Source organism: Triticum dicoccoides, chromosome 5B (genome assembly GCF_002162155.2).
Source record: "Triticum dicoccoides isolate Atlit2015 ecotype Zavitan chromosome 5B, WEW_v2.0, whole genome shotgun sequence".
In the NCBI taxonomy this organism is placed as follows: domain Eukaryota; kingdom Viridiplantae; phylum Streptophyta; class Magnoliopsida; order Poales; family Poaceae; genus Triticum; species Triticum dicoccoides.
This window is the reverse complement of record NC_041389.1, coordinates 92,326,869-92,341,106: the sequence shown is the minus strand read 5'-3', so window position 1 is coordinate 92,341,106 and position 14,238 is coordinate 92,326,869. Positions and strand designations below refer to the sequence as shown.

Genomic DNA, 14,238 nt, shown 5'->3' with positions numbered 1-14,238 from the left:
GAAATTGCATACTTTTTTGTATAAGATTGGTCAAAATAGAGATACTTTGACTGCAGACAAAACTTGTATGTAGACTAGAAAGGACCGAAGGGAGTACATGTGAAACTGCTGCAAACGTGGTGATCACCTTGGGAATAATGCTAGTATGTATTGTTTTGCATGTTCATCCAATGCCAGTGATACAGGAATTCGAACTAATCGAAATAAATCCATTCATACACGGTCGGTATTTCATATAAACATGCCGGATTTCATTACATTTCATACATTCTTCAACTAAAAAGGGATGTTTGTGGCCGCATGCATCTCCCAGATGCAGAGGCCGGGGGTCATCCTCCTTTTCGAAAAAAAACTAAAAAGGGGTGCGCTGGAGGTATAATTAATTAACCGAAGCTACCCACCTGTGTCCCGCTGAGCCGAACAGAAGCTTCAGTGACTTAACTGCAGGTGCAATTGCGTAACTGACATGTGGCCTATTGGGCCCACGTGTCAGTCAGCCAACTGCACCAGCAGTTAAGTAGAAGCAGTGTTCTTCTCCACCACAGCTCTCCGACTCCATGTCGCCGCCAAGAAGCTAACCGGCCATCAATGGTCAACCCACCTAGCTTGGCTTCAACCGGAGGGTAGCAGCGGTGGCCTTACTTGGACACGAGCGGTGGCGACCTACCGTGTTCTACTCTTCCTCGTTTTCTGTGTGGCGCGACCTCGTTGGAAGCGGGGCGGGGCCTCGATGGAGCCGACGATGCCTCTGTCTTGTTGCCGGCGGGAGGTGCCTCAGCGGAGCGGTGGAAATCCTCCCCCACGTTGTCGGCACGGTGGGGCCTCGGCTGAGTCAGCGATGTCCTCTGCCTCGTTGTTGGTGGGGCGGGGCCTAGGCGGAGCCGGCGGTGTCCTATGCCTCGTTGTTGGCGCCGCGGGGCCTCGGCGGAGCTGGCAGTGTCCTCTGCCTCGTTATTGGCACCGCGGGGCGTCGGCGGAGCAGGGCGTCGTCGACGCCAGTGGAGCGGGGACTCGTCGGAGCCGGCATTGTCCTCTGCCTCGTCCTCGGTCTCACCAAACAGCGCCTCGCCCGCTTCATCGCCCTCTTTGCTAGCCTCTTTGTAGGCGGCCGCAGCCTCCGCCACCCGCATGCGGTACCGCCAGCTCTTGAGGCAGCCCTTGTGGGCGAAGCGGTACGAGTCGAGTAGCGCCTCCTGCTCCGCCCGCTCCGTGGCGATCTGCTCCTCTGCCTACAGGTGCTCCTGGAGGAGATGGTGGTTGTAGGCGGCGTCGTCCTGCACCTCCCGTAACTGCTCCTCATGCATCTGCCTCACCCTTTCCATATATTAGGCACGGGCCTCGCCGATGGTCATGGTGCAATGCACCGGTGAGGATGGCGCGGAGGAGGGGGTTGGCGCCGGATCGTCGACTACCATGTTCTCCATTGGGACGTCGTCGTCCTCCGGCTGCCTGCCGGCCAGCCGGTCGGTAGCAATGACTGCTATCTCCTTGTGGTCCATTGTCCGGCCGTCCCGAAGAGTGCTGTAGCGCGAGGAAGCCATGGTGGGCAGTAGTAGTGTGGACAGGAGAAAGGCAACAGATGCGGATGGTTGCGGCTATGGCCGGCGCAGCAGTTTATATAGCAATGGTGGGCGGGCGGAGGGACGGACGTGTGACGCCGGAGTAGCCGCCTCGGCAACCGCGTATCATTAATGTGTGCGGCATATGGACGGACGGACGGCACTTGTGTCGTTTGAAGGTGGAGCAATCGCCTGCACCGAGAAGCGGGGCGGCCGGCGCTGACTGTTTTGGGCGGAAAGTGCGCGCGGGCGAGGAGATCACTTTACTTGGATAGGATGACAATGGGGACCCACCAGGTCCATAGCCTCACGTACGCAAGTGCCTCCTTATTATATATATATATATATATATATATATATATATATAACTATAATTTATTTTGTTTCCTCCTGGTTTCCTAACGTCACGGTCCCACACCATTGTCTACCTATGTACTCCCTCCTTTCCGTTTTATAGGGCTTATCTCAAAATTTTAGTTTTTCCATTTTATAAGGCTCAATTTGGTTGTTTTCCATCACATGTTCAGATTTCAAGGTGCATTAAATCATTGCATGCAAGTATTAAGAGAAAATTAACCAATGCATGTACTTTATGGATGCACGCATTGCAATTAATGCATTGATAAACATAATTTTTTGAGGATAACAAGAGCATTAATTAGGTGCTTTTGCAAAACTCGAAAAAGTATTCCACCACTCGCCATCTACCTTGATTGGTGAGATTTTTGAATTGAGCATTATAAACCGAAAAGGAGGGAGTAGTCAATAAACGAGAGAATTGCACAAGAAGCGACCGACAGATGGGACCAAGTAGCTCGAGCAATATTTGTGTTTTTGAGGTGTGAGCACTGCAGAGTTTTTCGATGTTTACCCTAGATATTAATTTTTCTCCTTCCAACAACAACGAAAACATCTCTGCAGGTATTAACTGGGCGGGCTGTGGCCCGTCTAGCCCAGGCCAGATATCCAACCCAGATATTAATATTTTTCAAGCTGAAAATGGCAGCCCAGCTATACTTTTTTTAGGAATACCCAGGCAAGGTCTAGTTGTTATTCTCCGCCCGCTGGGCTACAAATCTTTCCTAGGAGGGATGCATTAGGCTTAATAAGAAAATTGGCTTTAAAAAATAATAAATGGGATGTAATTATAAAAACTGGGTAGTAACTATAAAAAAATGCACCAAACAGTGATTACTTTATAAAATACTATCTTTGGAATATTGAAAATTTTAATTTCATTAATTGTTGCGAGCGGAATGTTTCGTTGTATTTTTATGCAATATAAATTCATATTGAAATTGTATTTAATCTGACTAAAATTTCGGGATAAAAATATTCGGATCCCATCAAAATGTGGGAAATTTTATTGAATTCTATTTTGAACGGTTGGTTGAAATGGGCTGTACTTTTAACAAACTGTAAATGGGCTGTAGTAAATTCCATAAGAATTCAAAAATGGGCTACACATTCTTACAAATCTCAAATGGGCTATAAGTTCTCTGCCACACACTTCTGGCCTTACTAAGTTGACGCGTCCCCTAAAAAAACAGAGTTGGCGGGTATGCAAGGCTTTGTCAACTTATAGTCAACACACAGTTCTAGCAGCAGTGGCCGTTGGATGTCCATCCAACGGATGTCGTGCTTCTTCTTCAATCTCGGATATTCTAGCTTCACCCACCCAAAAAATGATTCATCCTCCTGACATCTGGGGCGCACTGTTTCGGAAGCTGACCTGTGGGCCTACTAAGTTGACGTACCAAGGGCTTTGCCAACTTAGTCAATATAAACGATTCTAGCTGCAGTGACCGTACGATGTCCATCCAACGGCCGTCGTGCTTCTTCAACCTCTGGTCTTCTTGCTCCAGCCTCCCAAAGGAGCGCCGGTCGTGCCGCCTGCTCCTGCCTCCCGTGGCCGGCTGTGGTGTCACCGCCCCCTACTACTCCCACAGCTGGCCAGGTCATCCCTCCACTCACCCACTGACCCATACCCCCTATTATTCTGCGGCGACGGCAGCGCAGCCGAACCAGTGAACCCTCGTAGTCCTCTCCGCGTGTGCATCCACTGCCGCGTCTTCCCCGGCTCCGCGTTGTCCCCTTCCTAGGCCTCGCCGTCGTCCACCGCCGTGGTTCTCTCGGCGCGGCGTGGTCAACGTGGTCAAGGAACGACTTCCATCGGATGTGGACTGTACGTGGAGAGGCTGACAGCTGAGTCCACAGCGGCCGCAAGGAAGTGCCTCCTTATTACGCGCAAAATAATAATTCCTCTACCTGACAGCGGGGACCCACCGGACGGTCCACCGTATTTCGCGAAAAAATGTTTGCCCCTTGACTACTGGGACCCACGAGCTACATCTTCGCACCCGAAAAAAAACGATTCGCCCCCCTAACTGCTGGGACCCACCAGCTACATCTTCACACGCAAGGAAGTGCGTCTGAAAAAAAACGATTCGCCCCCCCCGACTACTGGGACCCACCAGCTACACCTTCGCACGCAAGGAAGTGCGTCCGGGCAAAAAAAATGATTCACCCCCCTGACTGCTAGGACCCAGCAGCTACACCTTCGCACGCAAGGAAGTGCGTCCGGGCAAAAAAAACGATTCACCCCCCTGACTGCTGGGACCCAGCAGCTACACCTTCGCACGCAAGGAAGTGCGTCTAGGCAAAATAAAACGATTCGCCCCCCTGACTGCTGGGACCCACCAGCTACATCTTCGCAGGCAAGGAAGTGCCTGACAGTCGGGACCCACCTGGTCGAAGCGTATGTAGCGTTGTCATCCTAGTCGCGAACGTGTACGTACATATTGGTCGATGTAGAGGCGCGCACGTGTCGTAGTAGAGGCGCGCACGTGTCGTAGTAGAGGCGCGCACGTAGCATGTACACGTACGTACAACGGCCAGGGTGCAGGAAAGAAAATACGGTCACGTATGTGTACATACAGGCGGGGTCTTGAATGCCTAGTCGCGCATACCGCAAAGCGAAGGAAACGGACCTCCTACGGTCGAAACGGGGGTCCTGTTGATCGAGAGGGGTGTGGCGTACCGCAAAACGGAGGAAACGGACCTCCTACGGTCGAAACGGGGGTCCTGTTGATCGGGAGGGGTGTGGCGTACCGCAAAACGGAGGAAACGGACCTCCTACGGTCGAAACGGGGGTCCTGTTGATCGGGAGGGGTGTGGCGTACGGCAAAACGGACGAAACGGACTTGTGTTGGAGCGCTACGGTCGAAACGGGGGGAGGGGTGTGGCGTACCGCAAAACGGGACTCCACGGGATACTGTTCATCTCCATCGTTGACCTCCTCCAGCCTCCACGGGCTACCATCGACCTCCTCCAGCCTCCACGGGCTCCTGTTCATCCAGCCTCCACCGCGCGCTACTCCACCGGCTACTGTTTAACCACCCCTCCACGGGCACCCCTCCACCGTCTACTGTTCATCCAGCCCTCCACACGACGGGGTCCTGTTCAACCACCCCTCCACAGCCACCCCTCCACCATCTACTGTTCATCCAGCCCTCCACTCCACTGGTTCCTGTTCATCCAGAGGCAACGCCACCGCTCATTGTTCATCCAAACCCACCGCAACGCTCACTGTTCATCCAATCGATCGGCTTCAGTTAGCAGCAGTAGCGAAGGAATCGCTCCATCGGGTTCAGTTAACAGCCATCGATCGATTGCTCGGGTTCAGTAACGCGTAGCCTGTAGTGCAATCGCTCGGGTTCAGTTAGAGCCCAACGCCTCTCTCGGCTTCAGTTAGAGCCAATGCCTCGCACACACGCGCGTACGTACGAGAGAAATGCGCATCGCTCTGCCCCTGACCTCCCACCGTAATCGGCAACTCCCCGAAATTTTCCTTCCCCTCGCTTCTACCACGGTTTTTTCTGTCATGGACGGCCCAAAGAATGTCATGCAGCTGCGTCTCCGGCCCGCCCAGGACGAAAAGCCCATTTTCTGTCATGATTTTTTGTCATAGAAGTAGGAGCCCACCACATCTATGATGATACCGGGTTTTGTCACAATTATCGTCATAGAAGTGTCATATGTATGACAGAAAAAAATTCATTCGGCCCAAATTGTCACGGATGTGCCTTTTTTTTGTAGTGTCTCCTGAGGCGGTGGTCCGAGAGAGACGTGGGTGGCGCTGGAGGACGGTGCAAAGGTGGAAGATGATGTGGTGGTGAGTGCGCCCATGGTGCTGTGCAACATGGCAGCGGCGGTGGTGGACATGATCTCGGCTGAGGGGAAGGGGGTAGCTAGATGCGATCTTCAATCTATGAGAAAGAGGCTCTGATACCATGTAAATTTAGGTCGGAACCGTTGAACCCTTTGCTCGGTTGCATTGGTATATATTGGACATATGTCATGGCTTACAAGAAGAGGAGATCGATCATAGATCAATCGTTTACACACACACACACACACACACACACACACACACACAGAGAGAGAGAGGGGTTGGAGGAGGAGTTTGAACATAAGAAGGGATAGAGGGATTATACAACACTTAAACAGATTCCTATCCTTAAACAATATATTCTAACACGTTCTTCAGTTGGGCCGTGTGTGTTCTGAAATGAGTGTGTGTATGTGCATATGTGTTGTAATCGATGTTACTTTAACGAAGTTTAAGGTGTATCATGTGAGCGCTTAAAAATTCATTGGGTAAAACTCAGCAAGTTTGTGTACTCCACCTTTTGTGCATAAAAATCAGTAAATGAGAGCTTTAATCTCTACCTAATAATAAAGCACGTAGGGTTTCTGCCCGTCCGTTGCGCCAATTTGCAAAAAGCCCCTGCGTTTTCATGAAATTAACCCGCGGTCCAGATTTAAGTCACACCGAATCGTTATTTTACAGTTTTGTCGAACCCCCCCCTGACTTTTTAGGTATTCCATTCGCGGATCATATTTAATTCAAACAAATGCTTTTCTAAACCATCCATATCTTTTAAACCGTAACTCCGATTTAAACATGTTATATATGAATTTTGATTAGAAAAATATGTAGAATATGAATATAAGATTATTTTAACATGTTAAGTATTTATAAATATTATTTTGAAATATATTTAATTCAAACAAATGGTTTTCTAAATTATACATATCTTTTAAACCATAACTCCGATTTTAATATGTTATATGTTAAATTTGATTAGAAAATTGTGTGAAATCTGTATATGATGTTAATTTTACCTATTAAATATTTTTTAAATATTTTTTGGAAGGAAACTTATAACTATAGCGCACGATCCATTTTTCTTTCATACAGGCGGCGATCCGGATTGCAAATAAACACCCACTATAATCATATAGGGAAAAGAATACATTGAGAACTACACATGCATACCTCTGAATATGTCCCAGGGGAAAACAACAGATTTCTCATCGCGAGTGTGAGAGAAAGCGAGAAAGAGGGAGAGCGAGGACAGAGGGAGAGAGAGACGTATTAGGATTAACCACATTCTAACATGTTTTGGTTTGTGTGAACACTAAGGCCACCGCTGGCGAGGATGGAAAGAAGGATAAGCGGCAACACAAATATGATGCGTCGCTAAAATAAAGAAGATGGACCTATTGTGGTCTTAAGTGATGGTTGTTCAGTTAAGAGTGTGTGTTGTGTTTTTTCTCCCGTTGTAACGCACGGACTCTTTTGCTAGTTCCACCAAAGTGTATAAGTTACATAGGTAGCTGAGGGGGGAAAACGTGGTCGGATACAAATCCAAATGCTAGGTCTGACGCGTAAAGAATTTAATTAAGGTGTAAAACTATATGTTTATTCATGTTTCTGTAGTAGTACGGTGGACGCGCAAGTTGGCAAGTGCCTCATGTGAACACATGCGACCAAGTGTCTCTCCTCCATGTGCTACCGGCAGCCACCAGCCTTCGGGTCCGCGATCCACCTCCATGCTGCACAAATATACTGAATTTTCTGTACTATATGGAGCAAACCTAATTGTACTACTTGCACGCGCTTTCGTTCCCAGTACTATATTTGTGGAAACTGCTATACACTTAACGTCGAATTGTGATCAACACATGATACGCGTGTGTGTTGTACAATCAACACATGATGCGCGTGAAGGCACGATCGATGCTTGTTCTATAGAGTATAGAGCTTAATCTGATCCAGCCGCTGTGTGTTTTCTTGTGATAGGAACTGCAGTGCCACAACATTACATTAGGCAGAGAGCAGACTTACATTGACCCAAATTTAAAAAGAAACAGATATGGCAAGTGGGATGTGGCTACCAACCACTGCACACGCCATCCAGGCCCTATATATACCGGCCACAAAGCGGTTCTCAGCAGTACACACCTCGGTTTGGAACTTGGAAGTCGAGACACATACACACACACATATTAGATACATATCCATACTTCTGTTGCTCATTGCATCTCCTAGTTCAGCAAATTGCCAAACTGAGACATGGGAATTGATCGTGTCAACACGGCAGCCACTGGCCGCGGACGCACCGTCTGTGTGACCGGCGCCGGCGGTTTCATCGCGTCCTGGCTAGTGAAGCTCCTCCTGGAGAAGGGCTACGCCGTCCACGGCACCGTCCGGAACCCTGGTAAGCGCAGGGCACCGTTCTAACATTTGCTAACTCCATTGGATCGGGTGACTGTAATACGATCATTTGTACCCCCTCCAATCCATATTAATAGATGTTGCTTTAGTATATGAGTATATGAATGTGTGATGTATATTTAACTTCCTGTAATTTCAGATGACGTGGCAAGGAATGCGCACCTGAGGGCCTTGGAAGGGGCGACGGAGCGACTGACCCTCTTCCAGGTGGACCTGCTTGACAAGGAGAGCCTCGTCGCTGCTTTTCAAGGATGCGAAGGCATATTCCACACCGCATGCCCCGTCACCGATGACCCGGTACTTACTTAGTTCTTCAGCCTTACCCACATTGGAGTACTAGCTGCTGACATCAAATGTACGGTGTCTGAAAGGTTTATTCATGAGTTGATGCAGGAAAAAATGATCGAGCCGGCAGTGAACGGAACGAGAAACGTGATCAACGCCGCGGCAGAGGTGGGCGGCATCCGGCGTGTGGTAATGACGTCGTCGATCGGCTCCGTGTACATGGATCCTCGTCGTAGCATCGATGGGGAGGCCGACGAGACATGTTGGAGCGACCTCGAGTTCTGCAAGAACACAAAGGTTGGCTTGATTAACTCCGGCTCGTATTACATGCACCACATACAAAAGATGATGTGCATCTGACAAGTGGACGTATGCAGAATTGGTACTGCTATGCGAAGACGGTGGCGGAGCAGGCCGCATGGGAGCTCGCCAAGGAGAGGAAGCTTGACCTTGTGGTGATCAACCCGTCTCTAGTGTTGGGCCCTCTGCTACAGATGGCGGTGAACGCCAGTACGTGGCATATTGCCAAGTATCTGGACGGCTCGGTGCAGACGTATGCCAACGCGGCACAGGCATACGTGCACGTCCAGGACGTCGCGGACGCGCACGCGCGTGCGTACGAGACGCCCGATGCGCATGGCCGGTACCTCTGCGCGGGGCGCACGCTGCACCGTGCCGAGGTGTGTCGCATCCTTGCCAAGTTCTTCCCGGAGTACCCCGTGCCCACGAGGTGCAAGGAAGGGGCGGGCGAGATGAAGAAGGGTTGTCGGTTCAGCGGTCGGAGGATCATGGATCTCGGCGTCGGCATCACGCCGGCGAGCCAGTGTCTCTACGACACGGTCACCAGCCTTCAGGACAAGGGCATCTTACCACGTCGCGACGCTGATATGTCCTGACAACTCCATGGTCACCTTGGTCAAGTTAGCAGCATGCATGCCCGCTTGATGATTACAAAGTCATGGCATTTAATTCTTTATTTACTTCTTAGTTGTTCAAATATAAGGCCCTGTCCAGAGCACCTCCACCCCACAACTCCACTCCCCAAGTTGATGGAGTTACAGTTGAAAACTGAGGAGCAGCTATTTCCTGGCTCCACAGCTCCCAGAATTTCGTGGAGCTGGTGGATTTCCGAACAGGCCCTAAGTGTCCATTGTAAAAGAATATGTTATGATATGATGTTTATCTATTGTTGTTGTCTAGGCCATGATTCTACATACTACCGCCCTAAATTAACAGTGTCAAAAAATGTGTTATATTAACTTACAGAGGTAGTGTAATATTGTGATCCTTTATCGGAAAAGTAGAATATTGTGTTATATGCACCAGATCCGTTAGTAGCCACGGCAAAACGGCATCTTTTCACACATATGTGCCCATTATGTCATATTATGCTTAGAGCAACTCTAACATAGTCGTCGTATGCTTCGGAACTTCATAATAAATCCGGAAAAATGCGGGCATCAATGCCAAGTCTAAGACTTGAACTTTAGTGGGCTAGTTTAACGATGAAAACCTGACCATCTAAGCTAGGCTCAATTCGACATACACTGGGATTTCCGCGAGAACCATAGAATGATTATCATGGTATTTTTATATATAAATGGAAGTAACATATTTATAAGGGGAGAAAGCAAAAAGTGAGATACAATAGAAATTCCCAATTCCGTGTCTTGGTAACATGATGCGTGTCTTCGTAACATGATGCGTCTATGGAAATGATCTTCCAGGCTAGCAGATTAAGACTTGTTGGATTGAGAATTTATCATCTCTATTACTATTAAACAATCAAACAAGAACTTTTTTACGTGCATCCCGCTAAGCCTACACCAGTTAATTAGCACCATCTGATTATCTAAACTAATGAAATCTAACAGATTAGATTAATCTAATGAGTTATCGGGGTGCAATTAGCAATAATCTCCACTACTATTAAACAATCAAACAAGAACTTTTTTACGTGCACCCCGCTAAGCGTTCACCAGTTAATTAGCACCATTTGATTATCTAAACCAATGAAATCTAACAAATTAGATTAATCTAATGAGTTATCGGGGTGCAATTAGCAATAATAATAGGCTGACCACCACTCCACTGGTAGACGAAAACCTTCCCCCCGTCAGTTTCTCTCTCTTAAACAGAAATATCTCTCCTAAATAGATAAATAAATCAACAACCAATCCCTAATTACTAGGGATGACATTATAGCTAATGCTTGCAACCAGGCGTATGTGATCCATGCAAACCGGCTACTCCCGCATCAATTCCTCGCCCAATCAACGCCTCCATAGTCTGCATGCATTTGTTGTTACGGACGGGAGAGATTTTTGCATGTGAGGCCCCTCCCAATGCTCCACCTTGTACATGTGCTAAGCCTGTCATGTAGGCAAAAAATCTGATGTGGCAAGGTAGTTATGAGGAGAGAGATGAGTGTGGAGACCCCAGAAAGAAACAATGTCAAGCACGAGAACCTAGGCAAAACATTTAAATGGAAGAAACCCACCAATACATGAAGAACTTTAGTTGTAAAATCATTAAATGAATGATGCCTAGCACTAAGAAGTTAAGCACCTATGCATTGGTAGCTTTAGTTGCTAAAGTTTTTAATGTGCCTAGCACCTCATGTAAGCACCCATGCATTGAAAGTAGTCTGAGATAAAGCCGTCATTGCCTCTGCCAAGGACACCCTACACATTCTAAAAAACAAGGACACACTACCCAATACCCATCCTCTACCGCCGCCATATGGACACAGGAGGTACCGCAGCCTCGGATTTGACGCGCTGCCGAATACGCGGGAGTTGGCGGGGCCTCCGATTCGATGTGCCGCCACCACTTCCGAGGACGCACGAGCTACCTGAGGTCGCTGGCGCTGCCGCCACGTTCGCTTCCGAGGGTAGGCGAAAGACGCAAATTTTGCTGCCAAGGATCCGGGCGCTTGCCCTAGGCCTCAGCCGTCCTCGCGACGCCGCCAGCTGAAGTGACACCGCCCGCCCCTCCTACCCACACTACGCTGCCGCCCCATCCCCCGCCCCAAAAGCACACACCTCCAAGAGGACTTTGCGGGAGTGACGACTGACCACGCACCAGGCACAGTGAGCTGATGCATCTCAACGTCGTCTCCATCCTTCGCTCCGCCTCATCAACACGGGGCAGGTCATCTCCTCTGACTGCATGCCCACCATGGAGGCCATCTCCTCCAACCGTGCTCCCCACCGTCTCCCTTCTTGGTTCGATCTGACCCTAGGGAACTTTTGCAGGCCTTGAGCTCAATCCTTCTCCTCATAGCTTCAGCGATCTTAGACAGACAAAGGATATGATCTGCACTGATACAAAACCAGAAATTATTTCTGTAACACTTGATCTTGGGTCTGCACTTGCTAACAGATATGCAGCCAAAACAAAGCCACGAGCCTTTGTACCGAATGTAAACATACTCTGCAGATGTGCGCCCATCCCCTACTAGGGAAAAGCCTAGCAGCAGCGCGGGTTTTGGGCCTCTCAGTAGCGCGGGGACAGGCGCTACTAATAAGGCGCTACAGCTAACGTATAGCAGTAGCGCCTGTTGTCCCACGCTACTGCTATACATGAATAGCTGTAGCGCTGTTTAGAAAAGGGCGCTGCTGATATTATCTGCAGCGATGTTTACCGGGAAGCGCTACTGCTAAATTCCCCCCCCCCTCGCTACTACTAGTTTTATTAGTTTTTTTTCTGCATATTTATTTTTGTATTTATTTTGTATTTGAATAGGCTTTATACAATAATCTTTAGCATATCATACACATACAAATGTAATCGTACCATATACATACAATTAGTCTCATCAAATCATGTCATCATCATAATCATCATCCAACACAAAGTGGTCTCTCGTCATCATCTCGAAAATAGCGATACAAGTCTCGATTACTTACAAATACATCGTCATCCATCTAAACAATGGTATACGCGAGAAGAGCTATCACTTTGAGTACATGCGTTCGTATCTCTCTCTCGCATTAGCGTGAACCTAAACTAACTACTGCCTGTCGCTCGGAAACCGGAAACCGGTACACCTGGGCCTGACACTCCGGCCACTTGTCGTATATATACTCCTGGCGTAGCACTTATTCACCATCGATTATCTATGCACCTGCATCGTCACATGAGTCGATGATATGCAACATATATAGTTGAGCAACAGAAAGAGACAAACTTGGCAAAAATAGAAACAACATATCATAAGCATAAATAACAAAGTTCATCGTACCCCAAAATGCCCTAACTAGAGTGATTTTCGCTAGTCGAGGAGGAGGACGATTTAATTACATCACAAATAAAGTTTCACCGTGCATAACTCAACGGACACATTGTCATATATCGACAATCACTCCAACATGTTGTTCCATCCATCAATGTCAGGGAGATAGTCCCCGAGCCTAGTGAAAGGCTTCAGGTCGAGACGCTGAGCGGCTACCCATGTTCGGACGTCTTCCTGCGACATTTGTCCTTCTTCGTAGAACATCCCTGTTTTTCCGACGATCTCCTTCATGATGATTTGGGCAAGTTCGCGCTGGATGTGATAGAACTCGGCTTGAAGTCGATGATCCTCGATATCTCCTACGTTCTTTGCCCATTGCAGAATATGGGCATCGCCGGATCTAGGTGACATGCGAAGGTTCTGGTGATCCCGTCTGTACTCCAGCATGTGGTGTAGGACACAGAATCCATCATTAAGAGAATGGTTCGGTTGCTGGATGTAGCAGAAGTCGGTCTTATGGCCGAAGGTGACCCTGCCGCCCCTTCTCTTCTTGTCCCTGACCTCTCCACCCCTTGCTTGGTAGTAAAACATAGCATTGTCGAGAACATCCTTGATGTGGGTGTAATCCTTTTTGTGAATGTTCTTCGACGAGTCCAAGTAAAGAGCGTGGGAGAATCGGGGGTATAGGATGATGAGGACGGCGCGCCCGCCGCTGCGCAAAATAGGAACACCTCAAATTACTTAGCCTCCACCATGCAAATGAATGATTGAAATCGAAGGAAGGATAGCAGCGCGCATGACTTACACGGGATGATAAGGCACAAGAATCGCCTCCTTGTCCTTATTGGCGAGCATGAAATTAACGATGTATTCCCTCGCGTATACACGGTGCTCTGCGCAGACTCCCAAGAAGCCCTCGTGCATGTAGTACGGGTCAGCGACACAGATATGAGATATCTGCTCAAACCCGATGATGTAGTTCATGTGCAAGGCATAAAGGCGGACAAACGTAAAATCCAGCTTCTTCACGTGAAACATGTCGAATATGTAATCGAATTGGAGGAAGAACTTATCTGTGGGGAAGCTGTCGACATACGACATTTTCCGCGGAACGTTAACCACGTAGAGTGGGTATCCTGGATCTGTCGAGGCGATGAGGCCTTTCTCTACCCGTAACACATCGTCATGAAGTCTCCTTAGATCGCCGAATCTGGCCTGTAGCGTTGTTGCAGGTAGGATTGCTTGACCGGGGATATGACATTTATCCGCATCGGGGATATCTATACGGTCCTGAAGCCGAGACTGCTGAGGCGGCTGGATCATAGAATCAACTTTTTTGCCCTTCCTCGCTCTCTTCCTAGACTTCTTTACTACTGGAAGGTCGTCCATAATACGTTGAGACGGCAATTCAGGCACCGACTCATGATGCTCAAACCCTGAGGAGGCGCCAGTATAGACATACTGTTCAGCGCCACCTCGTCCTCATCCTCATCCATGGCGACGTCATCAGCGACTAATGGAGCCTCCTCCTTACCCCGTCCGCTATCACCCAAGCAGACACCCAACGCTAATTG

At 48.6% G+C, this 14,238-nt stretch overlaps 1 protein-coding gene across 1 annotated transcript; it reads left to right on the top strand.

Moving 5' to 3' along the window:
• The first annotated feature begins 7,887 nt into the window (after positions 1 to 7,887).
• Positions 7,888 to 9,613, top strand: LOC119305230 (cinnamoyl-CoA reductase 1-like). Its single transcript, XM_037581808.1, has 4 exons — positions 7,888 to 8,125; positions 8,282 to 8,439; positions 8,536 to 8,724; positions 8,805 to 9,613. Exons 1-4 carry the CDS (start codon positions 7,981 to 7,983, stop codon positions 9,321 to 9,323), a joined length of 1,011 nt encoding a protein of 336 aa, XP_037437705.1. The 5' UTR covers positions 7,888 to 7,980; the 3' UTR covers positions 9,324 to 9,613.
• The last annotated feature ends 4,625 nt before the right edge of the window (positions 9,614 to 14,238 follow it).

What these genes read in the sequence shown, in the direction of transcription:
- LOC119305230 (XM_037581808.1), top strand. Translation starts at nt 7,981, where the DNA reads ATGGGAATTGATCGTGTCAACACGGCAGCCACTGGCCGCGGACGCACC. An exon ending in CGGCACCGTCCGGAACCCTG is followed by an intron (nt 8,126 to 8,281) that starts GTAAGCGCAGGG and finishes CTGTAATTTCAG; the next exon opens with ATGACGTGGCAAGGAATGCG. An exon ending in GCCCCGTCACCGATGACCCG is followed by an intron (nt 8,440 to 8,535) that starts GTACTTACTTAG and finishes GAGTTGATGCAG; the next exon opens with GAAAAAATGATCGAGCCGGC.